The sequence below is a fragment of the Acomys russatus genome, chromosome 24, assembly GCF_903995435.1.
Source record: "Acomys russatus chromosome 24, mAcoRus1.1, whole genome shotgun sequence".
Lineage (NCBI taxonomy): Eukaryota > Metazoa > Chordata > Mammalia > Rodentia > Muridae > Acomys > Acomys russatus.
This window is the reverse complement of record NC_067160.1, coordinates 50,404,449-50,431,008: the sequence shown is the minus strand read 5'-3', so window position 1 is coordinate 50,431,008 and position 26,560 is coordinate 50,404,449. Positions and strand designations below refer to the sequence as shown.

General features: G+C 52.7%; 1 protein-coding gene across 1 annotated transcript in view; it reads left to right on the top strand.

Annotated features, from left to right (window-relative positions):
• Niban2 (niban apoptosis regulator 2) overlaps window positions 1–26,560 on the top strand; it is a 49,674-nt gene continuing 23,114 nt past the window's right edge. The window contains exon 1 of the mRNA XM_051166260.1: window positions 1–241. Coding sequence (XP_051022217.1) covers window positions 187–241 — 55 coding nt within the window. The 5' untranslated portion in view covers window positions 1–186. The remainder of the gene's footprint in view (window positions 242–26,560) is intronic.

Genomic DNA, 26,560 nt, shown 5'->3' with positions numbered 1-26,560 from the left:
GGCTGGAGAGGCTGTTGCGGCCGGCGGGAGGGACGCGGCGGGGATCGTGGTGGGAGCAGAAAGGAAAGCAGGCGGCAGCCGGGCTGCGGGGCGGCGGGAGCAGGGAGCGGGGCCTGCGGACTCCATGGCGCCAGCCGCGTCTGTCTGAGTAGCGGCGGGCGGATCGGGCCGCGGCTTCTCTTCGCCATGGGAGACGTGCTGTCCACACACCTGGATGACGCGCGGCGCCAGCACATCGCAGGTGAGGACCGCTCAGCGCCTAGCCGGTCTGGGGCTCCGCGAGGCACCCCGGGCCACGCCTCCGTTCTCGCGGGGGCGGGGGCGGGGGGGGGATCCCGAGAGTCAAGGCCTGGGGCGGGGCGGGAGCCGGCCAGACCCTTACTCTTCCTCCGAACTTGCTCTCTCTCGGTCTGGACGGCCTTTCCAGGCCCTTCTCTGTGCTCCTTTCCCCCTTTGAGGAGCCTAGGACCCATTTCTCTACTGGAACTTGCTCCCATTGGAGCCCAGTCTGGCCAGAACCCTGCAGCTATACCCTAAGTCGCGTGGCGGAGGGGTCGCACCCCCATTCTTCCCAGCAACGTTCCAAGCCTAATCTCTACTCCGGACTCTGCTCCGCGCAGTCAGAGCTTCCTGACTTGTCCCCTCAGCTGCCTTGTCCCACCTCGCCCTGGCCTCAGTCCCGGTACACGTGGCTGAGGCTTACAGAGGAATGGGCCCTTAGAGGAGCTGGAACCGAACGTGGAGAGTGGAGCTTCGGAGAGATGGGGTGCTCTTGAGGGGGCGGGTCCCTGGCCTTCGGCTCCAATCAGCAGAGTGCTGGCGCTACACCCTAGGGGGGCTGTTCATGGTCTGAGCTGGCTCCCTCAGTCTCCCAGGATCTTCCTTCTGCCAGCCTTGCTCTCAGCCTCTCATGGCATGGTGGACACTTAACAAGAGGGAGTTGCTCCCGAGTCTGTAGAGGAGCCCAGATCCTGGGTTCACTGTGGAGGGTGTGAAATGAGGGTGAGAATCTGCAGCTGTCCTGAAATTCAGCTTGGGCTGACCACGCAGGCAAGCCAGGCCAGGCAGTACTGACTGTAATTTCAGCATTTTTGCCCAGGTGTGTGATCTTGAATCAGTCATCTTTTTTTTTTTTTTTCCCAGCCAGGGTTTCATTATATAGCTCTGGCTGCCCTGGTACTGCCTCTGTAAGACCAGGCTGGCCTGATATCTGCCTGCCTTTGCCTCCCTAGTGCTGGGATTAAAGGTGTGGGCCACCACCGCCCAGCTTGGACCAGTCTCTTACTGTTATCTTTGAGAGGGATTGGTCCTAGGCAGTTGCTGAGAGTTCTCAGTGAGGCTTGCTGAGTCCAGGGCATACGAAGAGGCACATGAAGAAGAGTCAGTTCCCCCTGGCCCTTACCTGTCTCCCTGTCCATTGAGTGTGGTGTCCCTACATTGTCTTGATGTCCTGTTGCGTGCTTAGCCGTGTTCCTGTGATGGCAGAGACCCTTCAAGAGCCAGGCAGGTGTTCCTTGTTTTCCTCCACGGCTCTACTCTAGCAGGGCTCAAGGAAGATACGAGGGAAGTGCTGCCCGGTCACTGGGCCAGGCCTGGAGTTGGGCACAGGAGGGGGCGATTTAGATCATTTCTCACCTCTGAACAGCTAGGGGTTAAGTCCTGCAAGGCCTCCTTGTAGGACAAGGCCCAGGCTCAGGAAGGGCAGGGTGGAGTCTTCCTGTCCCTTCCCTGTTGGTGGCCACCTCCTGGGGTTCTGTAACAGTCTCTCCATTCAGGACCTGCCTCTCAGCAGGCATGGGTGGGGTGTGCCCTACTTGAGTGGGTTTTTTCCTTTTCCCAACACCCAGCTCTCCCACCTTCCCAAGTCCTGAGCTCAGAACCCACTCTTGCCCTATTGGCCAATTCCCAGGGTGGAGCCGGAGCTTAGGACGGTGAAGTGGCCCCTTCTGGGAAGGGCTGAGTTTGTTTCATGGCTATAGACTGGGGGAAGTGGGTGGGTGGGGGCCCACTCAGAACCTGCTTGCTGCTCCTCCTAACACTTCAGTGCTATTAATAACCCCCTTCAGGTGCTTTAGATTCCATGGCAGGCTCACCTGTGTGTGTGTGTGTGTGTGTGTGCACGCGCGCACGCTCGTGTGGTGGTGGGGTTCAGGAGGGTGCTGCAAGAAGGTAGCCCAACAGAGAGAACTTCCTTAGGAATCTGTTGGGGGGAAATGGGGTTGCATCTTGGCCACCTCCAGCCACCCGTTTACTCTCAGGAGTAAAATTCCAGAGAGCTCCCTACCCGTGCAAGTGACAGCTGTGGGAACACCCCTCCCACAGGGCCCTAAGCTCCCAGGCCTGTTAGGGTGCTGTTGGCTTGGCTTGCACCCTCCCCTAGCAGGTGAGCAGGTGAATGCCAGCCTGCAAGTCCTGGCAAAGGTCAGGCGTGCTCTTACCCAGGGTGCTGTTTTGCTGCCCCGGTATCTTTCATGCTGAAATTTCAAAGCCTCTGGCAGGCAGGGGCTTGTTCCAGCTCGGCGCTGGTGATGCTGGTAGCAGGGTAGGGAATGGGCCTGAGAGCTAGGGAGCTTGTGTCACCTCTGGGCTGCTTGTTTTCCCTAGGTCTCAGTTTCCCGAGCTATGAACAGAAAGGGGTGTGGCACCTGGTGGCTGAAGTCCCTTCTAGCCACGAGGGCCTAACAACACAAAATTCTCTACAAAGCTTGACTAGGGTAAAGTGTTAGCTGCTGACCTTGGACCAGTATCTCCAGCCCGTTTTTTTGTTTTTAATGTTTTTAGATCTATTCATTTTATTTATTATATGTGAGTGTTTTGCTCCCGTATATATCTGTGCATGGAATGTGTTCCTGGTTAGACCAGGATGGGCATCAAATGCCCTGGAGACGCACCATTACAGATGATGGTTAGCTGAGGGTGTTGGGAATTGAACCCATGTCCTCGGCGGGAAACAACCGCTCTTAACCATTGAGCCATCTCTCTAGGCCTCCTTTTCTTTGTAATCCCTACACCACTGGGCTAGATCTCAAGTCTTTTTCATATTATTTATTTTGGGATAGTTTTACCAAGTGGCCCAGGTTGCCTTGAACTCAATTTGTAAGCCAGCTGGGCCTTGGCTCTGAGCTCCTTCTGTCTCTCAGTTCCTGACTAGCTGGGATTCCAGAACTGCGCTACCAGGCCCTTCCACCCGCCATGCATTAACAGGGATTGGGTCTCAGCCTCCTTGTCAGCAGGGTGGGAGTGGCAGTGGTAGCTAGGTAGCGGGTCTAGAGGCTTAAAGCAGAGAAAGTTTGGCCCTGCCTAGCACCTGGGTGAGGTGCTGAGCATATAGCTTATTACTGAGCTTGTTCCTGGCTCTCTGCAATTGGGGTCCCTCTAGGGTTGGAGTTCAGAAGGCTGGGGGACAGTGGCAGCCGTGCCTTCTCCTGGGGTTTGTTCTGACTCTGGAGTCAAGGGTGGTCAGTTCCTCCAGATCTGAGGATAAACCAGGGTTGTCAGAAGCTTTGATTTCCTTCCTGGCTCCCTTCAGCTGTGGGAGTTTACATGTGTAATGGACGTGGCCTGCCTGTGTGGGTTGAGTAATTAGTGACAGGGACAGTGACTGTAGGGTGTGGAGAAGGAACCAGAAGGAAGACAAGGGACTGAGCTATGCCGAACCATCTTTTCCATGAAACAGAGGACAGGACTCGTCATATGAGTTCTGAGCCCTTTGAGGGATTTTATGCAAATGGATGGAGCCCCCAAAACTAAAATGCTACAGGTGATGGGCAGGCAGGGACTGGAGCCCGAGCTGCCAGTGGGAGGGCTGGCGGTGGCTGTGATGGGGGAAATCACCTTTCTCCAGGACATCCTAAGGATGTTCCACATTGTGGTTTACCTCAGTAAGAGTGCAAGAGTGTCCCACAGAGGGGCAGAATGTCCCAGCACCTATATTGTGTGCTCCACCCACCTGCCCTCCCCTCCCTTCTCCTGGCTAATTATTTTTTATAAACAACAACAAATGACAGCAACAACAGCTTTACTGGGTCCCAAATCCCCACCCTGTGCCATCCACTCACAGAAAATAGTTTTCAGTGTATTGGCTGAGGTGTGCAACCAGCTACATACTTAATCTGAGAGAACATTTTCAGCCTGCCTGAAATAAGCCCCGGGGACCCATCAGGAGCCACTCCTACCCATCCTTTCCAGTCTTCTCATCTCTAGACCGTGCTGGCTAAACTGCCAAAGCCGTGTGTGCCTGGACACTCCGGGAGGGGACAGTATATTAAAAAAAAACCAAAAAACAAAAAACGTTATCTTCCCATTGTTCTCTCTTGGCCTTCGCTCTCCAGAAGTCGTTTGTCTGGTCACCTCTTCCAAATGAGCCGGCCTTTCCCTTCTGCTAAAGATGCTCTTCTGTGCCTGGGGCAGTGTTATTTGTCCAGAGCCCTGGTTGGTGGCAGCTTTGGGTTTTTACTGGCATCTTGCTACTATGCGCTACTTCAACCTCCCAGTGTGGGTCTTGTGCTCAGAGCTGATATCAGAGGCTTCCAGGAGACTTTCTGGGGGTGGGGGTGGGGTCTAACTGATCTATCCATACTTCGCAGTGGGAGGGCGGCAAACATTTCACACCCCCTGCCAAGACCTGCTTTATTATTGAGGTTATCACCCTTCTGAGAGCCGGGTATGAAAAAGGGATCATGTTTATTTGTCGAGAAAAGCAAATAATACCTGTTTGCAAATTGATCTTAACCCTCCCCAGCCCTCTCTACCCCTCCCTTTTAAAAGTGGTTGCAGGTGCAGGAGTAAAACGGTGGAGGCGGTGTGCTACTCTCTGCCTGCTGTGTCTCCTATTTGTCCACGGCTTTGCCAGGGGACTAGGCAGGGCGGGTGGGTAACCAGCCTTGGGTCAGCCTCTGGGGGTGAAGCTGCCTGGGGACTCGGCTATCTTGTGTGTTGAGTCTTACATAATGTGCTTTTGTTGGCTTTGACCCTGCACTCCCCTCCCCCACCCAGACTCCTCTAGTCTCCTATTTGGTCCTCTCCCACCCTTTAGCCTGTGCTCTGGCCTCCTGGGGGCCTCCTACCTCACCCTCTGGGCCTTCCCACACAGGCTGCCAAAAGAGACCTTTTCTAATCCCAAACTGGGCCACAGCCCGCCCTCCCTGCCTCCTGCCGCCTAAGGAATGAAGCTGAAAGACAAGAAGGGACACACACACACACACACACACACACACACACACACACACACACACGCCCACCCCCCACTTCCCCCCACCACTTTGCCCTTTTGTCGTGTTTCCTCGCCTGGCCCTGTTTATTGTCATAGGTTGCTGGGACTGGGACTCAACACTGTGTCTTGCTTTTTTTCCTAAGCCATTTGCAACAAACATCTCTTCCAAGGGTGCATGTCCTTCCAGGCCAGGACACACAGTCATTTCTTAGTCGTTCCCCAAATGTTGGCTTTCGGGTTGCTCCCGCCGTGTTTGGTTTTTTTGGTTTGGAGCACACGGAGTCGGCTATGTATGATGCCTCCCTGGCTGGGTTTGCTGTTCTCATGAAGACAGACTCATTGCAGAGCCATACTCTTCCCACTACCCTGCCTACTTTTCAGTCATCTGGACATGCCCAGGAAGGTTCCCTCTTGGGAGTCCAGGGGGCCCTTGAGCATATGTCAGATGCCGGTGCACTTGAAGGGACTGCTGTGAGTTGTTAGCGTGGACTGAAGTCTGTGGCCTCGGGATATGTGGTCACACGGGTAACTGCTCCCCTGGCCTGCTGCCCACAGGGACTGGTCCATTTCCTGTCTGAGAATGGCGGGTGATAGAGAAAGGAGGGGCACTTCTCAGGCTGTGAGTGCTAAAATAGGTTTTAGGGGTTTTTGTTTTTAGTTTATTTAGACATGGCCTCACATAATCCAGTCTGGCATCAAACTCACTGTGTAGCTGAGGAGGACCTTGTATCTCTTGAGTGCTAAGATTTTAGGCAGGGATCTAACCCAGGGCCTCGCGTGTGCTCTAGGCAAGAGCTCTACCAGCTGAACTACAACAGCCCAGGAAACGGGAGAGCAAGGCCTTTAGCGACTAAGTCCAAACCCCACTGTGACATGCATAGCTCTGATGGGCAAGTGACAGTATGGGAAAGGCCCCAAAGAGACACAGACAGGGGGCAGGGGCCTGTGGGGGTGGGGACTACTCAGCTTCTGTCAGAGGCTTCCGCACAGATGTATCCCACCCCGTAGTCATTACTCAGAGGCTCACAGTCTCTCTTTCAGCAACCATCCCTCTGCCCCCTCACCCTCCCGCCCCCTCCCAGGCAGAACTCTTGACTCACTTCACACACTGTCGCAGAAGCAGCGTCATCCTGCGGTTACAGATTCCTTCGGAGCCTTTTCCTTCCCGGGCCCCACCCCCACCCACTTCCCTGCCTGGGGAAGCAAGGCTTTCTGAAGCCTGAGTCGGGAGCTAAGCCACACTCCTCTCTCACAGTGGAGTTTCAAGGCCTGAGTCACTGAGGAGGCTTGATGGTGAAACTGGGCGAACCGGAAGTGCTGCCTGGGTGGTGCCCCGGCCACCTGGGACCCGGCCCCATTTGGAAATGTGCTGACTCCAGCCCAGGATGGTAAAGGGACCGTGGGTCTGCCGCTACAGCGGTGAAAGGGAGGTTTTTTTGAGACAGAGTTTCTCTGTGTAGCCTTGGCTGTCCTGGACTAACTTTGTAGACCAGATTGGCCTCGAACTTACAGTGATCCTCCTACCTCTGCCTCCTGAGTGCTGGGATTAAAGGCTTGCACCACCACCACTTGGCGATAGCTTACCTTTTTATTTATTGATGCTTTTGTTTTTGTTTTTGTTTTTTTCAAGACAGGGTTTCTCTGTATAACCTTGACTGTCCTGGACTTGCTTTGTAGACGAGGCTGGCCACAGCGATCCGCCTGCCTCTGCCTCCTGAGTGCTGGGACTGAAGGCGTGTGCCACCACGCCCGGCTTGTTGATGTTTTTCTTTTTTGGTTTTTCGAGACAGGGTTTCTCTGTGTAGCCTTGGCCATCTGGACTCACTTTGTAGACCAGGCTGGCCTCGCACTCACAGCGATCCGCCTGCCTCTGCCTCCTGAGTGCTGGGATTAAAGGCGTGTACCACCATTCCAGCTTTTGTTGATGTTTTTCAACATCAACATGATGTCCTGGAACTCATCTGTAGGCCAGGCTGGCCTCAAACTTCGAGATCTACCTGCCTCTGCCTCCCAAGTGCTGGGATCAAAGGTGTACCCCATCACACCCAGCTTTAAATTATTTTTAATTGGCTTTGTATGTGTTATGGATGTGTGTGGGCTCACGTGTGCCGTGTGTGCACATCTGGAGGCCAGAGGACAGCACTGCGAGGTTGGTTCTCTCCTTCCACCTTTACGTGGCTTCTGAGGAGTCGAATTCTCTGTCATGTTTACACAGCAAGGGCTTTAAAAATGTCTGGTCTAAGCCGGGCATGGTGGCGCACGCCTTCAGTCCCAGCACTCGGGGGGCAGAGGCAGGCGGATTGCTGTGAGTTCGAGGCCAGCCTGGTCTACAAAGTGAGTCCAGGATGGCCAAGGCTACACAGAGAAACCCTGTCTTGAAAAAACCAAAAAAAAAAAAAAAGTCTGGTCTTTTCCTTCTCAAGTGACCATTTTGGGGGGCGGGGCTGTTACTCCACTGAACTTGCTTGACACCTCAGGAGCCATGGCTGATTTGTCTGCCTCCTCATGTATGGTCAGCATACATGTGCCAGCCCGAGCCGGGCCACCAGCCTTTGGTTCAGGATGCCTGAGGCATTCAGCCTGTATGTGCAGAGCTGTGGCGTGGGACCAAGGCTCCCCAGCATCGTCCACTCAGTGTCTGCCATGAGGTGGGACACGGAGCATCAAGGCACCGTGCGTCCAGAAGCAGATTTGTGAGTCTGAGCCTGGCACTGGTGAGAATTTGCTCTGGGACCCTGGGCTGAGGCCGCGCCTCTCTGACTGTCCCGATTTGTGATCTCAAGACTAATATCTTCTTTTGGGAAGGGTCTATCTTTGAAAACCTTTTCCAGGGGTCTCACGGTGCCCTTTGAAGGCGAGACCACGTGGGTTACTATGTGGAAACAGTGGGTACGTGCCTCTGAGACGACCTAAAGGTGATGTGCTCTGGCCTCAGACATACTTGGTCATTCTTTCTTTCATTCACTGTCAAGAGTTATGGAATTTCATCTGGGCTTCATGGCGCATGCCTGTAATCCTATCACTCAGGAGGAGACTCAAGCAGGAGGGTCAGGGATTCAAAGTCATCCTAGGTTACATATCCAGTTAGATGCCAGTAGTTGTGAGGACCTGTGAGTGGTCCAGCAGGTGAAGCATTCACCGTACAAGCCTAACTTCTGAGTTCTTTCCCACACGCACAGGGTTTCCTGGTATCTCAGCTACAGCTGCTCTGTAGAGTTCCTGGAAGGTCTCTGATTCAGGAAGGCCCTCCTCTCAGGAGGAAGTGCAGGGCAGGGGGCCAGTGAGATGGCTCCGCAGGTAAAGGAGCCTGTCGCCAAGCCTGATGACCTGACTTTGATCCCTGAAGCCCACGCACTGGAAGGAAAGAACCACTACATATGTGTAGTAGTGTGTGTGTGTGTGTGTGTGTGTGTGTGTCCCCTCCCCAAACACACAAAATAAGATATAAAAAGAAACAACGCTGCCAGGCAGTGGCGGTGACGCCTTTAATTCCAGCTCTCAGGAGGCAGAGGCAGGTGGAGCTCTGAGTTCGAGGCCAGCCTGGTCTACAGAGTAAGTTCCAGGACAACCAGGGGGGAGAGAGAGAGAGAGAGAGAGAGAGAGAGAGAGAGAGAGAGAGAGAGACAGACACACACACACACACAGACACACAGAGAGAGACAGAGAGAGAGAGAGAGAGAGAGAGACAGATAGACAGAGACTCTTCTTGTCTGTGCCCCATCTGTGTCCCTTCCTCTCTTTGCCTATCTGCACAGTGATCACATGATGACCCGTGTGGCGAGCTCAGCTGTATCAAAATACAGAATAACCATGGTGGGATGTTTACTGCACAATGATCTTGCCAAGGGTGGTAGAGCTTGTTCAGGAAGCTGTCTTGGACCTAGTGGAAGGCACAGGCTGGAGACAAAGCTGTGACATAGCCTTGATTTTGTGGAACTCTTGTGCAGACCAAGAAAGTTCCAGCAAGCACTGTGGTCTAATGACAGATAGCAGATGTTTCTGTCTTTCTAAGTACATGGCATGGAACACTCCCTCGGCCCTGTTCCGGATGTCATGTATCTGGTTATGATGGCGTGGTAGTAGACTAATACTGGGGACAAAGTTGTGTGGCTTTGGTCATGGTACTCTTTCAGATTTTCTTTTCTTTTTTTAATATTATATTTAACTTTTATGTGCGTTGGTGTGAGGGTGTCAGATCTTGGAGTTACAGACAGTTGTGACCATGTGGGTGCTGGGAATTGAACCTGGGTCCTTTGGAAGAGCAGGCAGTGCTCTTAACCACTGAGCCATCTCTCCAGCCCAGTCATGGTACTCTTCTTGGAGCTGCAGTGACAGTAAGGTGTGAACAGTGACCCCATTTCTTGCCTCTGAACTATGTAAAGTTTCTGAGAGATGCCCTATAGAATTCTTGGCTTATGCCAGGTATATGGTGATGACATCCTAACCAGATGACCCTGAACTTCTGATTCTTGAACTTTCCCCTCCCCCATCCTGGGATTACAGGCATGAGCCACACATCCAGTTTCTTGTGGTGCAGGGGATTGCATTCCGCACGGTGTGCGTGCTCTGCAAGCGTTCTACCAACGGAGACACGTCCTTAGCACTGAGGGTTCGGGTTTTGTTTTATTTTGTTTTTGAGACAGGGTTTCTCTGTGTAGTCTTGGCTATCTTAGACTCACCTTGTAGGCCAGGCTGGCCTTGAATTCACAGCGATCCTCCTGCCTCTGCCTCCTGAGTGTGCCACCACGCCCGGCCTGAGGGTTCATTTTGAGACAGAGGCTCACCGTGTAATCCGGGCTGGCTTGAGGCTCACTGCGTAATCCTTGAATTTGAATTTGCAGCATTCTTCCTGCCTCAGCCTGACTCAATTTTCCAAATCCTGAAATTTACCGCCACCATACCTAGCCACCCCCTCCCCCGCCTCTGTGTGTGTGTTTGTGTGTGTGTGTGTGTGTGTGTGTGTGTGTGTGTGTGTTCATTCTCTCTGTGTAGCAAGCTATTCCAGAACTCACTGTGTAGACCAGGCTATCTTTGAACTCACCGAGTTCCTCCTCCTTTGCCTTCTGAGTGTTGGCATGAAAGGCAAGAGCCACCACGCCCTGCCGTGTTTTGTTGTGTCTTTTGTGTTTTTGTTTTTTTAAGCACAGAGCTCTTTGGAATGTGAAGGGTGTGGGAAGAATGGGAGCGGAGTGAAGTGAGCTTAAGCTCCAGGAATCACAGGGAAAGTTTTCTCACAGTTGACCGGCACCCGGCACCCGAAGCCCCCCTGCCTTGACTTGCAAGTTGCTGATGGGTGGTGGAGGATTTTCTTCTCCTGCAGTCTGGACTTCCGCCTCTCAGGTGGGACAGTTGAAATGATCTAACTGTCAGGAGGCCAGGAGGATCACAAGGTTAAGGCCAGCCTGGGGAACATAGGAGACCTTGTCTCAGAATGAGAGGGGTGGGGAGGGAGGGAGGGAGGGAAGAAGAAGAAGGAGAAGGAGAAGGAGAAGGAGAAGGAGAAAGGGAAATGTTTTACCAGTCTTGTCCATCATGTCATCACTGAGTAAACTGAGGCCGTGAGAGTGGAAAGGCAGAGCGGAGCCCACAGTCTCAGAGGCCGCAGAGCTGGGCCCAGGGCGCCTGACTGAGCGGCCCAGATGCAGCCCAGGGATGGATGACTGGGTTGGGCCAGACTGCAGAGGTTATAATTTTAAAAATTGAGTAAACAAACAAGTCCTCAGCCAGCAAGGCAGGCCCTGTGTGGGCATCACAGACGGGCCTGTGTCTGAGGACAGCCTAGGCTTGTCCACTCACAGGCAGAAAACTGTATTTGGTTAAAAATAGCCAAAGTGCCACTCTGCTCCCAGCCCTACTGCCAGGAAAAGATGAGGGGGGACAGACTGCCCTTCCTTGTGTGGAGTTGGTCTCCCTGGGAATGACCATAGGACATTACTGTGCTCAGGACAGTAACTCGGGTGACTTTGGCCAAGGCTCTTCGTGTCCCTGGGCCTCAGTTTCCCCTTCTTTAAAGTGGTGTAGGTCCCATTTCATGGTGACAAGATGGGGAGGTGGTGTGAGTCAACTGGATGAACATAGCAGGCCCTTTGTGCTTCCCTGATCTGGCTCTGGCTGGGGCCTCAAAAGGGCTCCTTTAGTCTTGGCCTGAGGCAGGGGCTTCTGTACTGAGCACAGGGGTTATTTTCTTAGTGACCCGACCCCTCTGGCCCTAGGAGGCCTAACCTCCCTTCAGACAGGGCTGCTGCAGGCTGCACTGCTCCACTTTCCTGTTTTCCTTTGGAGACTGTAGTGGAATCCCAGACTAGCTGCTTGGGGTCCTGCCCTGCCGGCCTGGGCCCCTCCACCCACATGGGGCCCAGCACACTTCCTGTGCAATTAGGGGCTGTCCCCTCCCCCAGTCACATGGAGAGCTTTTAAGAGGCTAGCTCTGTGTATTAGGAGGCTAGTGAGCAATAGACGAACTCAGAACCGAGTTTAGCCTTGGATGACACCTGCCTCCACTCTGAACCTTCTCGCCCTCATAGTGCAAAGTCCCACCTCCTCCAGACCCTTCCAGACCCTTCTGTACCTTGGGTCATGTTATACATATTGAAAGACACTACAGCCCTGTGCTCGGAGAAGACCCTGGTGGCCATTCTTTAATAAAATATTTGTAGCATCTGAGGGCTGGCTGCCTGGGCTTCCCTGGGTGGACAGTGGCTTTGGTGGTGACGGCCTGCTCCTACTGGCCAAGTGCCCTTAGGCCAGGAACCTGTGTCATTTTCTATAACTAATCTTTTTTTTTTTCGAGACAGGGTTTCTCTTGTAGCCTTGGCCATCCTGGACTCACTTTGTAGACCAGGCTGGCCTCGAACTCACAGCGATCCGCCTGCCTCTGCCTCCCCAGTGCTGGGATTAAAGGCGTGCGCCACCACGCCCGGCATATAACTAATCATTAATGGTTGCAAAGGTTGTGGATTTGTGTGTGGCTGGCAGCTGCCACTGCTCTGGGATAGTAAACACCATAGGGCTTAATACCTAGATATGCTCTTTTTTATTAATAATTAACTTTTTATTTTATGTACATTGATGTTCTGCCTTTATGTATGTCTGTGTGAGGGTGTCGGATCTCTTCGAACTAGAGTTACAGACAGTTGTGAGCCGCCATGTGGTTGCTGGCAATTGAACCCAGGTCCTCTGGAAGAACAGCCAGTGGCTCTTAACCCCTGAGCCATCTCTCTAGTCCCCCTAGATATTTTTGGATGAAAAGATGCCACTTGGGGCGGAACGATGATTCAGTAGTTAAGTGTACTTGTTGCTCTTGCATAGGTTCCAGGTTCAATTCCCAGGACCCATGTAGTGGCTCACAATCATGCATACCTCCAGGTCCAAGGAAGCTAATGCTCTTTCCTGACTTCTATGGTTGTGTACCTGTTGTACACATGTACACACAGGCAAAACATTCATACAGACAAAATAAACACATATATAAATAGATAAGTTAAAAAAGAGAAGGAGACGCCAGTTCTCCTACTTTGGTGCATGGGGACCTTGGAACCCTCTGCACGAGGGCCTGGGAGTGTGGCACACAAGGGTGTCGGGGTGTGGACTTGGAGTATGGGGGTATGGACTTGGGGTGTCAGAGTGTGGACTTGAGGTGTGGGAGTGTGGACTTGGAGTGTCAGAGTGTGGACTTGAGGTGTGGGAGTGTGGACTTGGGTGCTTTCAGAGGCACGAGAGCCCAGGCTTTCCTCTTGGAAGGAGCAGTCCCGGCCTGCCGTGTCTGAGGCCAGAGGCACAAGGTGCGTGCGTCCACACAGGGCTTCCTTCCTCTCTGCGTTTTCCCCTTACCGTGACTCACGGGCTTTTTAAGATCTTTGTTCTTGTTCCGGAGGGTAAGGCCAGGGATTTGTTCTTAGCAGCCTGGTCGTCCTGGCCACTGTCTCTGGTCTTGGCTGAATCACTAGTGGGCTAGGCAGAAGGGCCAGGCAGACTCTTGGCTCCATTCCTGGAATGGAACAGGCTCAGAGGTGTACGAGACTCCTGAGGGAGCATCACTCCAATGGCCGCCAAGCCCAGCCTCCTTTCCATGCAGAGACGTGTCCAGCTGACTGCTGTGGAGTTTGAGAGCTTTGTTTCTGTCCTGTGGGATATTGTCATTTGCTCTCCTGTCACAGACAGACAAGCTCCCTGGTAGCCTGGGGTCCCCTGAGTGGGTTCAAGCCCGAGGCAAGCATTTTTACCCTCTTGGTGACTTCATTCCTTGTTACCTGTCTTAGAGAGCTGTGGTGACAGGGGTCCTACCTGCTGCTGGTGTCATGCAGTGCTGAGGTGGGGCGCTATGAGTTTGTGTTCCTGGCAAAAAAGAGGAATGCTGAAGTTGCTGTGGCTGAAACCTTGTAACTTTTAAAGGCCAGGCAGGAAATGGGGGCCTGAGGAGATTGGTGGTCCACACACTCACACATTGCTTAGAGGAAGGACACTGAGAACCCTGCGTTAGACCCGTGCAGCCGCTATCGGAATCACAGGATACTGATGGGGGGGTGGGGAGGGAAGGAGAGAGAGAGAGAGAGAGAGAGAGAGAGAGAGAGAGAGAGAGAGAGAGAGAGAGAGAGAGAGAGAGAAACAGTGTTTCAATAAGTATCATTCAAAGGTGTAACATGTAGCCACTGAGACGGTAAAGAATAATCACCTTTCCCCATGGGAGGGGGGAGCAGGGTTTCTCTGTGTAGCCCTGGCTGCCCTGGAACTCAGCTCTGTAGGTCAGGCTGGCCTTGAACTGGAAGATCTGCCTGCCTCTGCCTCTAAATACTGGGACTAAAGGTGTCTGCCACCACCGCCCCAGTCACCCCCAGTTTTTATCTGGGTGCAGAGATCCAAAGTCAGGTCCTCACGTTTGCACAGCAAGCATTCCACTCACAGAACCATCTCCCCGTCCCTTTCCTGAGTTTTTTATACAGTATTCAGAAGGCACCAGATCTCATTACAAATGGTTATGAACCACCATGTGGTTGCTGGGAATTGAACTCAGGACCTTTGGAAGAACAGCCCGTGCTCTTAACCTCTGAGCCATCTCTCCTGCCTACCCCCACCCCTTTTTAAGCAGTAAACATGTCAAATTAATAAGAATGCTATGATCCTGTTTGTTGTATTTCTGGGAGGACAATTCCAGTTCTCTATCTGGAATTTAGAGTCACCCAGTCTGACAAGAGCCAAAGGGAAGTTGCAAGCACAGGGCAGGGTCGAGGGAGGAAGAGCAAGGAAGATTCTGGAAAGAGGCTGGTTATCTGTCTGTGAAGTGGGCACGGTGGTGAACCGCTCTTTTAATACTGCGAGCTTCATGCTTGGCCAAACACTGTGAACACTCTGGAAAATAAGTGTCCTGGTCTCCACTGCAGGAGTCCCTGAGGCCCCTTGGAGGAGACGCCTCTGAGGTAGGACCTAGAAGCTGGGTGGAGGAGGAGATGGGTCCCAGTCCTGGGAAAGGAAAATCTTGCAGTAGGTTCTGTGTTCTTCCTGGCCACAGTCACAGCAACAACTCTGTGTACAGGACACTTGATAGTTGTTTTGCAGAGCACTGTCACATGTCCCTGGGAGGGGCTGGGCAAGCCGGGTGATGTGCCTGCTCAGGTGAGTGTCTGTGGAACCCACCCTTCTCCCCCTCCCCTTCACAGACTTGGGGAGCTCTGCTTGCAGATCTGGCCTGCTGCAGTTTCCCAGGCTGGCCAGGCACAGGAGCCCTTGACAGCATTGGATCATGAAGAAGCAGCAAAGGATTGAGCTTAAGTGACAGCTTTAGTTGGAATGCCAGGGTGGTGACCTTTTCTACCATTGATGTGTGACCTAGGGCTGGCCTATCAAGCTCCATACCTGGCCCCGTGCAGGCAGGGCCCTACCTTGTAGGCAGTACTGAGACTGTCAAGTCCTGAGTTAATCTAGCCCCAGAGGCGGGGCAGGGGCTGTCCAGGACCCAGAGTTAAGCTTTCTGGGAAAATCCAATTGTCTTTCTGTACCTTAGGGTTTCTGGAAGAGTGAATTGCGGCACTCTGGTGTGACCTCATGCAGTCAGATGACAAGTAAATAGTTGCTTCGAGATGGCTTAGCAGTTAAAGGGTGTTTGCTCTGCAAGCCTGGTGACCTGAGTTTGATCCCTGAAGACTACACAAACATGGAGGGAGCATCCAGCGTGGTGACACGCCTTTAATCGCAGCCCTTGGGAGGCAGAGGCCAGCCTGGTGGTCTACAGAGCGAGTTCCAGGACAGCCAAGGCTGTTACCCAGAGAAACCCTGTTGGGAGGGCCCCAGACCCTCCCAAGTACTGAAGACAGTGAATGTCCCGTTCCACGACAGTGGCCAGCCCAGGGGACCACTTAGTCTTAACCAAACTGATCCCAAGTTCCATCCATCCACCTAGGGTGCAGAGAAGGCCTCATCCTCAACTGTTACCAGGCCCCTATTCAGCACAGAGCCCCGGCCAATCATGAATGCAGCTTGGCTTATTTTGTTATTCATTTTGTTTTGAGACAGGGTCTTACTGGGTAGCTCAGGCTGGCCTTGCACTAGTGATCCATCTACCTCAGCCTCCCGAGTAGATGGTACTACAGCTGTGAGCCACCATACATGGCCTTCCAGCTATTTGGATGTCTTTGTGTGACACTGCAGCCCGGGGTTGGGTTTCTGTCAGCTCAGCTACAAGCACAGGAATGGCTTTGCGCTGGCTCATCTTCCTGTCTTCCTGGTTCTCTCGTGTCTTCCTCCTCCCTGGCTTGGAGAAATCAGCATCACCCTCTTGTCCTCTTAACTGCTGTCCGGACCTTGGGATCTGGAAGTTTGTGTGTGTGTGTGTGTGTGTGTGTGTGTGTGTGTGTGTGTGTGTGTATGTGTGTTTGGTGTTTGGGTGGGCGGGCAGGGAGGGGTATGGCAATTGAGGCTGCTTTGGGAAGAAACTTTTGGACTTGGACTTGGTAAAAGGACAGTGGTACTGTTGGCATCCAGGAGACACATGGTAGCGGCTGTGGTCCTGTTCAGCCCTTTCCTGTTGGGGCTGAGGTACCCGGAACTTTCTGTTTATTAGTTACTGTTAGCATGTCACTGGCACTTATGGGCTCTTCCTATCAGACAGAGAGGGTGCCAGTTTCTCCCGACACATCTTATTGGGTCCTTACAAGTTTTGCTGCTGTTGAGACAGGGGTTTGTCATGTAGCCCAGGCTGATGTTGGAGTTATAATTTTCCTGCCTCAGCCTTTCTAGTGTTGGGATTACAAGCATGCCATCACTGCACTTGGCTTTGGTAGGGCATTATTATTTTTTTTTTAAAGATTTATTTATTATGTATATAAATCTCACTATAGATGGTTGTGAGCCGACATGTGGTTGCTGGGATTTGAACTCATGACCTTTGGAAGAGCAGTCAGGGCTTCTAACCTCTGAGCCATCTCTCCAGCCCCCTGGTAGGGCATTATTATTATCATTATTATTGTTATTTTGGTTTTTTGAGACAGGCTCTCTCTGTGTAGCTCTGGCTGTCCTGGACTCACTTTGTAGACCAGGCTGGGGTGGAACTCATAGAGATCTGCCTGCCTCTGCCTCTCGAGTGCTGGGATTACAGGTATGTGCCACCACGCCCAGTTTTTTTTCCCCCCCATGTGTCTGTCACGTACATTCCCCTCTTTCTGTTTGGCTAAGAAAGAGGCATTACATATTGTAACAGTTTCTTTCCCACAGAGGAATGCCACAATTTTTTTTTTTTTTTTTTAAAGACAAGGTTCTCTATTTTTTAACTCTGGCTGTCCTGCAACCCACTATGTAGACCAGGTTGATACTAAACTCACAGAGATCTGCCTGCATCTGCCTCTCCAGGGCTGGGATTAAAGGTGTGTGCCACCATACCTGGCTGGATTTTTTGTTTTGTTTGTTTGCTTTAGATGTATCTAGTTTATGTGTGGTGTTCTGCCTGCATGTATGTAAGTGCATCACGTCTATGCGTAACTGGGGGTGCTGGGAATTGAACTCTGGTCCTCTGGAAGAGCAACAAGTGCTCTGAACTGCTGAGCCATCTCTCCAGCTGCTAAATTATATTTTTAAGGGAGGGAAGTTTTTTATTTGAGACATGGGCTCTCTACATAGCTCCAGCTGTCCTGGAACTCACCACATAAAGCAGGCTACTCTCAATTTCACAGAGATCCGCCTGCCTCTGGTTCCAGAGTGCTGGGTTAAAGGCATACGCTACCACTCCAAGCTGGCTGGACTATTTTCTTTTTTCTTTGTTCCTTTTTTTTTAGATTTATTATGTATACAGTATTTTATCTGCATTACACTTGCCGGCCAGAAGAGGGCACCAGATCTCATCATAGATGGTTGTGAGCCACCATGTGGTTGCTGGGAATTGAACTCAGGACCTCTAGAACAGTCAGTGCTCTTAACCTCTGAGCCATCTCTCCAGCCCAGGCTGAACTATTTCCAATGCTGGTTTTATGGAAAGAAATTGAGAGTTTAGAAGCCGACGGCGGAGCTGAGCCTGTGTGGTCCCAAAGCTTGTCCTGTCCCTGCTTACCCTGCTGGGGCAGAACCTTTTTCAGCGTCCGCTTGGGCGTCTCTGGCGAACTCCCTCTCTGCAGCTCACTAGCCCTGTTCTGGGCATCAGATGCAGGTAGCACTCTCACGGAGGCCCTGGTACTGTTTATGTTCGCCTGCCATCCACCTTCCGTTTGGTCAGGCCAGCATCCGTTTTTCCAGGGATTTTTTTCCAGCCTCTGTGATTTCTCAGGGCATCCAAGTACTTCCCTCTAGCATGTGCCTTGAGATTACCCCCAAGGAGAGCACCCGCTGAAGGAGCTTAGACGCAGGCAGGTAGACAAGCTAGCCTGGGGTACGGGTGGATGGGTGACAGATGGTCAAGTTGCTGAGGCTCTTGGGTTCCCAGATGGTGCTGTCTCTGGGGATAGTGCCCCGGCATTCCTGTTGATTGTGTGTGTGTGTGTGTGTGTGTGTGTGTGTGTGTGTGTGTGTGTGTGTGTGTGTGTGTGTGTTAGGTGGCGGCCCGCCCACCCATAGTGCTGTGGGACCAGGACTGTGGTCTGGTGAGGTCTGCTGGTTGTCCTGTGTTGGGTCCACTTCCCCTTTCTGATTAATTAACCTTTGAGTGACAAGGGCTTAGAAAAAAGGAGACCCCAAACTTTCTATTCCTCCCCCAATCTCTGTGTGTGTATGTGTCTGTCTGTCTGTCTGTCTGTCTCTGTCTCTGTCTTTCTCCCTCTTTTTGAGACAAGGCGTACCCTTTCCTCTGTAGCTTTGGCTGTCTGTCCTAGAACTCAACAATGTAGACCAGTCTGGCCGTTAACGCATAGAGATCTGCCTGCCTCTGCCTCCAGAGTGCTGCGATTAAAGATGTGTGCCACTATGCCTGACACATTTCCTCTTTCTTTCTTGTTTTCCTTTCCTTTCCTTTCCTTTTCTTCTTTCTTTCTCTCTTTTTTTTTTTTCTTTCTGACAGAGTTTCTCTGTGTAGCCCTGGCTGTCCTGGAATTCACACTCTGCAGACCAGCCTGGCCTCAAACTCTCAGAGATCCACCTGCCTCTGTCTCGTGAGTGTAGGGGTTAAAGGCGTGCGCCACCACACCCGGCTGTGTTTCCCGTTTCTTGTTGGCTCTGCAGGACTGGGTAGCTGCTGCTAGCTGACAGGCGCCCTAAGCAATTAGTGCTGGGGCGAATGCAAAGGGCCTCACTTAAGTTGCTGCCACTGGCAATGTCAACTGTCTGCACAGGCTCTGTGGAGCTACTCATTTCATTTAACCTTTCGACACCTGACAAGGTGGGGCCTGCTTCCTCAAATGTACAGCAGGGGAAACTGAGGTTCAGACAGAGTGAAACCCTGTGCCCAGTCTCCTGGGGCCCCCGAGGACTGGGCTTATTTGAAAATGCCATCTAGTCAGGCGTGGAGGCACATGCCTTTAATCCCAGCACTCGGGAGGCAGAGGCAGGTGAATCTCTCTGAGTTCGAGGCCAGCCTGGTCTACAAAGTGAGTTCCAGGACAGCCAGGGCTACACAGAGAAACTCTATCTCGAAAAACAAAAAAAAACACAACAAAAAAAAGAAAATGCCATCTGAGTGTGGAGCATGGGCACCTTGCTGCTGCACGGAAAGCCCTTGACGTACACAGGGGTGGACCAAACTGACTCTTGCTTCCATTACCTGCATTGTCTGCCGGACACACCTGTGATGCTCAGCTCCCTGCCAGGTGCTAGATGCCCTGGGCTCTGCCGACTGTACCACTTGCCCTCTGAGTTCTGAGTCAGGGGCTCCACATTGTGGTGTCACTTTTACAGACTGTATGTGTCAGAGGATAATTCTTCTTCTGCCCTGTGGGGTCCCGGTATTGAACTAAGGTCAGAAGGCTTGGCTGTGGGTGCCTTTACCCGTTGAGCCAGCCATCACTGTAGGGGCTTTGTTTTGTTTACAGTTTAATTTATATTTATTCTATGTGCACGAATGTTTGCCTGTATGTATACCAGGTGTGTGCCTGATGCCTCTGGAGTCCTGGAACTAGAGCTCCAGCCAGCTGTGAGCCACCATGCCGGTTTCTGGGAACGGAACCCATGTCCTCTGCAAAAACCAGCAGGTGCTCTTAACCGTTGAGCCATCTCTCCAGCCCCAGTGTGGTTCTGCACTGACAGTTCTTCTCCTCCATTAGCCTCCTAGAGCCCTAACCCTGGGGACACACAGACAGAGCGTCTTGGAGAGTGGGCATGATGCCAGTCCTGTGGCAGAGCCTGGGGTAGGTGTAGAAAGGCTTGTCCTGCTCTTCCTTTCCCCCCAAGTGTAGGGGTGTCTGTGTCCTGGCCTCTTAGAACAGGCTGCCAGCTGGAGGCTGTGGGCGCAGAGCTGATGCCAGGCAAGTGGGCGGGGCTGGGAAGGGATGAGAAGGCCTTTGTTTCTCCTGTTTGTGTCCAGACGGGAACTGCCTTCCCAAACTGAAGTGGAGGGCAGTCCCAGGTGCTCCCTCTGCCCCCAGACACTTCCCAGGGCCTCTGCCCTGGCTGCCCCCTCCACCCCTCAGGCCCTCCATCTCAGCATTTATCCTCCACCAGACGTGTTGGTGCTGAGTTCTGGTTAAATATTTGCTGAGAAGCCTGCAAGGCGGCTTTGTGCGAAGTCCTGGCTGACTACTCCCAAATCTGGCTTTGGATAAGGAGACCCAGCCCTCCTGGGCCTTCAGGAGCCCTTTGCAGGTGGCCTTCTTGGCATCTGGAACTAGATAACCTTTCCTCCTGGGGGTCATTGTTTATAGGCCTGGTTAACTGATCTGGGAGAGAGGGCAGGGACCAGGCCTGGGAGGGGAGCAAGAGTGGAGGGAGCGTGGAGGTCTGCTTTCTAACCTAGCCTCAGTCCCCATCGTCCAAGGGGCAGCTTTCCTAAGTCCCGGAGAGTCCTTCCTGAAGCCCCCGTGGCCCGTTAACAAGTGGCAGAGCTGGATTCAGTCAGTGCAGCCCGCTTGCTCATGGGTAACAAACAACCTGTACTATCACCGGGTTCTCCACTGCCGTGTGAGTGGCAGCAGCCTGTGACGTCATACCTGGTTTTATTCTCTTGTGTAATGCTGGGCAGGTCATGGAACTTCTGAGCCTTGGGTCCCTCATTCAGAGAATGGGACTGTCAGTTTGTCCTGTTGAGGGTTAAATGAAGGCATGGTGATGAGTTTTGCTAATGCGCTTCCGAACACTGTCTCAGTGCCAGCTCTGGGCAACCGTGGCGTGCGTGTGTGCCTTAGCTCACTCTGTGATGATTATAATTATATACAAATGGGGAACCAAAGAGCCTTGTGATGTAATGTGGGGAGCAGGGCAAGAAAGTCTGACTGAGACTGACCCTTGGAGTCAGGGAAGGTTCTGCTTATCGAAGGCGAGTGCAGAGTGGGGACACACTGGTGTCAGTGGGACACAGCCAGGCCAGGGGCTGGGACACCTCTACTTCAGATTCCATTTGTTGTTACGGGCTCATGGGGTGCAGCATGTCAGGGCAAGGGGTGTGTGCGGCATCCGTGCAGATGAGGAATCCTGAGTCGGTCGGAGGCCAGCTCGTCCTTAACAAAGCCAGTCACCTGACCTTTGGACATTTCCATGGTCCTCAGAGTCGAGGGCCTACTGGCCAGGCAAGCCTGTCTCAATCACTCAGCTTCTGTTTCCTCAGTGGGAGCAGTGCGCCAAGACGCTTCTGAGTTCTTGCAGATCAGTATTTGGTATGACACTTGGTGACCTACATGAGAAATGATAGGTCCCCAGCCAGCCTGGTGCCTCTCTACCTGTGTCTTAATTTAAAAACAAAAACAAAGAGCAAAACAACTTTTTTTCTTTTTTGGTTTTCCGAGACAAGGTTTCTCTGTGTAGCGCTGGCTGGCCTGGGACTCACAGTGATCACTTACAGTGATCTGCCTGTCTCTGCCTCCCTGAGTGCTGCTGAGATTAAAGGCATGTGCCACCATTGCCTTTTTTTTTTTTTTTTTAAATAGTGCTGGGAATTGGCCCTAGGCCTTGTGCGGGATAGGCAGGCATTCTACCGCTATACTGTGTCCCTAGCTTTCTGTTTTGTGTATAACAGCTTGCAGTCTATCCTCAGTGAGATGGCAGTCTGTCCTCAGTGAGAGATGGCAGAGTCTCTTTCCATCCATCTTTTGTCATTTAAGAGTGAACTATGAGGGCGTGGCGGCGGTGGTGCACGCCTTTAGTCCCAGCACTGGGGAGGCAGAAGCAGGTGGATCACTGTGAGTTCGAGGCCAGCCTGGTCTACAATGCGAGTCCAGGACAGCCAAGGCTACACAGAGAAACCCTGTCTCAAAAAAAAAAAAAAAAAAAAGAAGAAGAAGAAGAAGAAAGAAAGTAAAAAGAGTGAACTATGGTCCCTGAGTCACCTGGCGTCCCCAGCCCATAGCAAGTACATACACAGGCACAGGAGCTGTGTTCATGGGGAAGGGTTTTTCTTTGTTAATCCTGGTCTTCGGGAAAGAGAACTAGGGGGGGCAGAAGGTCTCTTCAGGACACCTGCTGCGAGAAGGGAGGGAAAGCTCATATGACATCCGCTTTCCCAACAAAGAAGGACTGTGCTGGATATATTTCTTTCATCCTCCAGGGCCTGTGGGGCCCCAGCTTCTGCGCAAGCCTCTGTCAGCGTGAGGAGTCTGGGGTCGGGTTAGAGCCTGTGAGAGACTGCTCACAAGCATGGATAAGTGGGGGAGCACCCACTCATCCTGGGGATCCCCAAAGAAAAAGACAGTTTGGGGGAGGTAAGAGCTGAAGCATGAGCCAAGGGGAGGAGGGGGGCTGTGGTTGTAACAGGAGCCTCGCCTTTATCCCAAGGGCAGAGGAAGCCTTAGAAGGTTTGTGAGCACGGAGGACCAGGCAGCTCTCTCCTGCTCCTGGGATGGGAGGGACCGGGAGGGAGTCAGGCAGCAGAGGGTAGCGACCTGGCTGGGGTTAATGGCAGGCTGTGCAGGCTGAGCTCAGGTGAGCTGGCCTGTTGACCGACTTGCGACCTGCGTCAGCTCACAGCTCTGATTCTCTGAGGGTCAGAAGCAGCGCCCCAGGCACCTGCCATTGCTGAGGACATTCCCCCTTTTGGGACATCTTGCCAAAGGGCCTGCTCTCTGGACAAGCCTGACTGGTATCCTGTCAGCTATTACATTCTTTCTTCCCGCCTCTGGCTCTCTGAGGTCCTGGCCTGCCGGTCCCAACTCTGCTCACTGCCGACTCCCCGCTCCACATGCTGGGTGATGCAGCCTGTCATTACTCGTCCCTCCCACCTCCTACCTGATTACAGGTGCCAAGCAGGAGGCCTGCATCAGCCTTCTTGACCAGGGCCACCCACAGGCTGCCCGTGTCTTCCCCAGAGGCTGACAGTCTTGGTGGTGGGTGTGAAATGTATTTGCTCTTACTTCGGTTCCCTGTTCGACTCAGCCTGTGCAGATTCTGTGACATGAGTTCATGTACGCACGGCTATATGTGTGTGTGTCTGCATGTGTCAGTTTGGTATAGAGCTATTTGTAAGTGCACACAGAGGCTGGAAGTTGACAGGTGGCTTCCTCGGTCCCTCTGTGCCTTACTTTTGAGACAGGGTCTCTCCCTCACCTTGGAGCTCAGTTAGGCTGGGCAGCTAATCGGCACCCCCACCCTGGACCTGCTTGTCTCTGCTCCTAGCACTGGCGTTAGAGAACTAGGGTGCCATGCCTGGATTTTTACGTGAGCGCTGGGTATTCAAACCCAGACTGCCATTCATGGTTGCGTGACAGGCATTGTACCAGGCGGGCCATCTCTCCAGTGTGGCCCCTATACTGTTTGGTCCTCCCCCTTTGACCTCACCCCCTCCCCCATATTGTTTATATGCTGTGTGTTGTCAGAGAAATCACCTCACCCCCCTCAGGGCTGTGGTCAATGCAGGGCTGGGGTGTGGATAGCTCAGTTGGCAGTGTTTTTCCTTGCATGTGGGAGGTCCTGAGTTTGATCCTCAGTGCTGTAAGGGGGAAAAAAAAAAGCTCATGCTTTTAGATGGGTGTGGCAGCTCATGTTTTTAATCCTAGAACTTGGGAGGTGGAGGCAGAGGCCTCAGGAATTCAGAGTCAGTCTTGGTTACACAAGTTTGGGACCAGCCTGGGCTGTCAGACTGTAGCATTATCCTGGGCGCCAAGGAGACCTAAGTGGATGGCTGCTAGGACGTGTCAATAGTGAAAATTCAGTGACCTGGGAGAAAGGCTTTAGGGGGAGACCCTGAGACCTGGTATTTCAGTCCTTATCTGTTGGGCTGTGCTGTGTGATCCTAGGAATGTGTGACTCCCTCTCTGGGCCTTGCTTCTCCTGGATGGGCCAGTCACATGAGGTAGTTACTGGTATCTGATTTCATGGCCTACGGAGCCTGAGTCCCCTGCCTCCACCACCTCAGTCCTTAGTTTCTGGGGTGGGTGAGTGGGTCACCAGCCTAGCCACCTCCCTCACCTCCCTATCTGGAGCCCTCCCCAGTGCTCCAAGAACCAGGCAGGCTGGTTCTGAGTCTGCTCCACCCTACAGGTGCTGTTACCTGCTGGGTTTCAGTCCCAGTGAAACCCTGAAACTGGGCTGGGCCTGGTAGCGAGCGAGGCTTGTTCCACGAGCCCACTGGAGGGACCAGCCAGACCAGGATGTTTGGCTCAGTGCCCACATCTGAGTCCAGATCAGGGCAGGACTTGTGTGAAGTCCCCGTGATCCTCAGGAGGTCAGCTGCTACCCTGTTTGGAGACTGTCTTCTTTGTCCCGATGCTATCATTGTGGAAGGGGATTCAGGCTCAGGCCCCTGGGTCTTGGACCTGGGCTCTTGCATACTCGGTCATGAACGCTATGGGAGGGGCTTAGTCTGACAGGGGAGCCCGTGCACCTGTCGCACCTGTCGTTAGAGAACATGGAGGGCGCAGCATGCTGGGAACTCACAGAACGGATACTACTTAGCCTAGCAGGCCAAGGCTTTAGGGTAGTGGTTCTCAACCTGTGGGTCGAGACCCCTTTGGTGGGCAAATGACTCTTTCACAGGGGTCGCATGTCAGATATTTACATTACGATCCTTACCAGTAGCATAATTAAGGTTGTGAGGTAGCAACAAAAATAATTTTATGTTTGGGGAGGGGTCACCACAACATAAGGAACTGTATTAAAGAAGAGTCCCAGGATAACTGGATTAGCATGACCTGCAGCATGTTCCCCAAGGACCCCACCCTTACCCCCTGTCTCAGCTTCTCAGGGCTTCAGGGAACTTCAGGGCACCCTGAGGCCCTTGTTCTTCGTGGCTTCTGCTATCTACACAGGAAACTGTGTGATCCCTAAAATTGTCACTTTGGAAAATCAGAGATCAGCATTCTTCCGGCCACTGTGCTGCCGTTAGTATTGGTCACGTGCACTGTCCTTGGCTGGGCCAAGTGCTCTACGCTCACTGGTTCATTGGTTCTCTCATGGCCTAGTCAGGTGGGTACTGATGCGCCATCTTGAAGGGAGGGAAACAGGCTCAGAGAGGGAAAGCGCTTTGGCCAAGGCCACACAGCTAGGAGGGGCCAGAACTAATACTTAAACCCAGAGCCTGTACTTGCAAGCCCATGAGGTGATGGAGACCTTGTTGTGGGTTGTGTCTGTCCACCTTGCAGTCCCTTTGTCCAGCCTGAGGTGGCTGTGGTCAGCCCCTAATCTGCATGACTCACCAGCAGCAGGTCAGTGGAGGTGCTGAGGCCAGCATCTTGGCCTGCTCCCAAGGCCAGGGCAGCCCTGCCGAGAGCTTCGTTAAGACCTCAGCTCATCTGAGACCTACCTGCCCATTTTAACCCAGGAAGGATCATCAAAGGGAGGGGTTGTGCCTGCCTTGGCTACATGGGAGCAGGAAGGGGGCTTTATCAAGATGCATGACCTTGGAAAGCCATTTTTCTTTTCTTTTTTCTTTTTTTATTATTTATTTATTTTTATTTCTTTTTTGCCACTTTGCTTTTCTGATCCTGGGTTACCTCAGCTGTAAAATGGGGACAGTTTAGCCCACTTTACTTCCTCCTGTGCCTGGGTGGGAACCTAGAAAGTAAAGCTAGGACCTCATAAAGGCACCATGTGACCGTGTCACAGGCCCCTGGGGATGGGAGACTCTGGACAGGCTCTGCAGGAAGCAAGGGTCAAAGCTGACTTCCTGTTGGCCTGGGATTTAGCTCACTGGCAGGGTGAGTGCTCACCTGGCATGCGTGAGCCCTAGGTCCAGTCCCCAGCACTGCAAAAGCAAAACAACAAAATCCCACTTCTAACTAGGTATGCTGGCACAGCTCAATAACGCCAGTACTTGGGAGGTAGAATTGTCTCAAGTCTGAGGTCAGCCTGGGCTACATAGTAAGTTCTAGGCTAACCTGGGCTACATGGTTAAACCCTCTTCACTCAAAGAAACAACTCGAATTCCTCCTCCCAAAATGCCTCTTCTCTTTCCTTCCAGGCTGTGTGCCTCTGAGCAACCTCAGGACCACGTGGGCTGAGAGCCTAATGCTGAGATCTCAGTGGGTACACGCAGGGAGCACTGGGAGTTCTAGGCTCAGAGTTAGAATTGGCTGGTTAGGGGGCATCTCTCTGGGTCACCCCTGACCTCCTTTGGAAGGTGCAGCCCTTGATGTATCCAGATGCATCAAGGTTGACACAGATAGGATGGATCCTCAGCCCAGCTCTGGACTTGCCAGCTGTCCTCAGGGTAACAGAGAACCAGGCAGGAACCCTAGGATGATGCACACGGGGCCCCGTTTGCTTTTTGTTGACCCGCAGAGGAGTGATTTTCCCTGAGCCTCCTCCCGTTATAACCCGGGGAAGTGGGATTTTTGTGTGTAACATGTTCCCCTGGGGCCG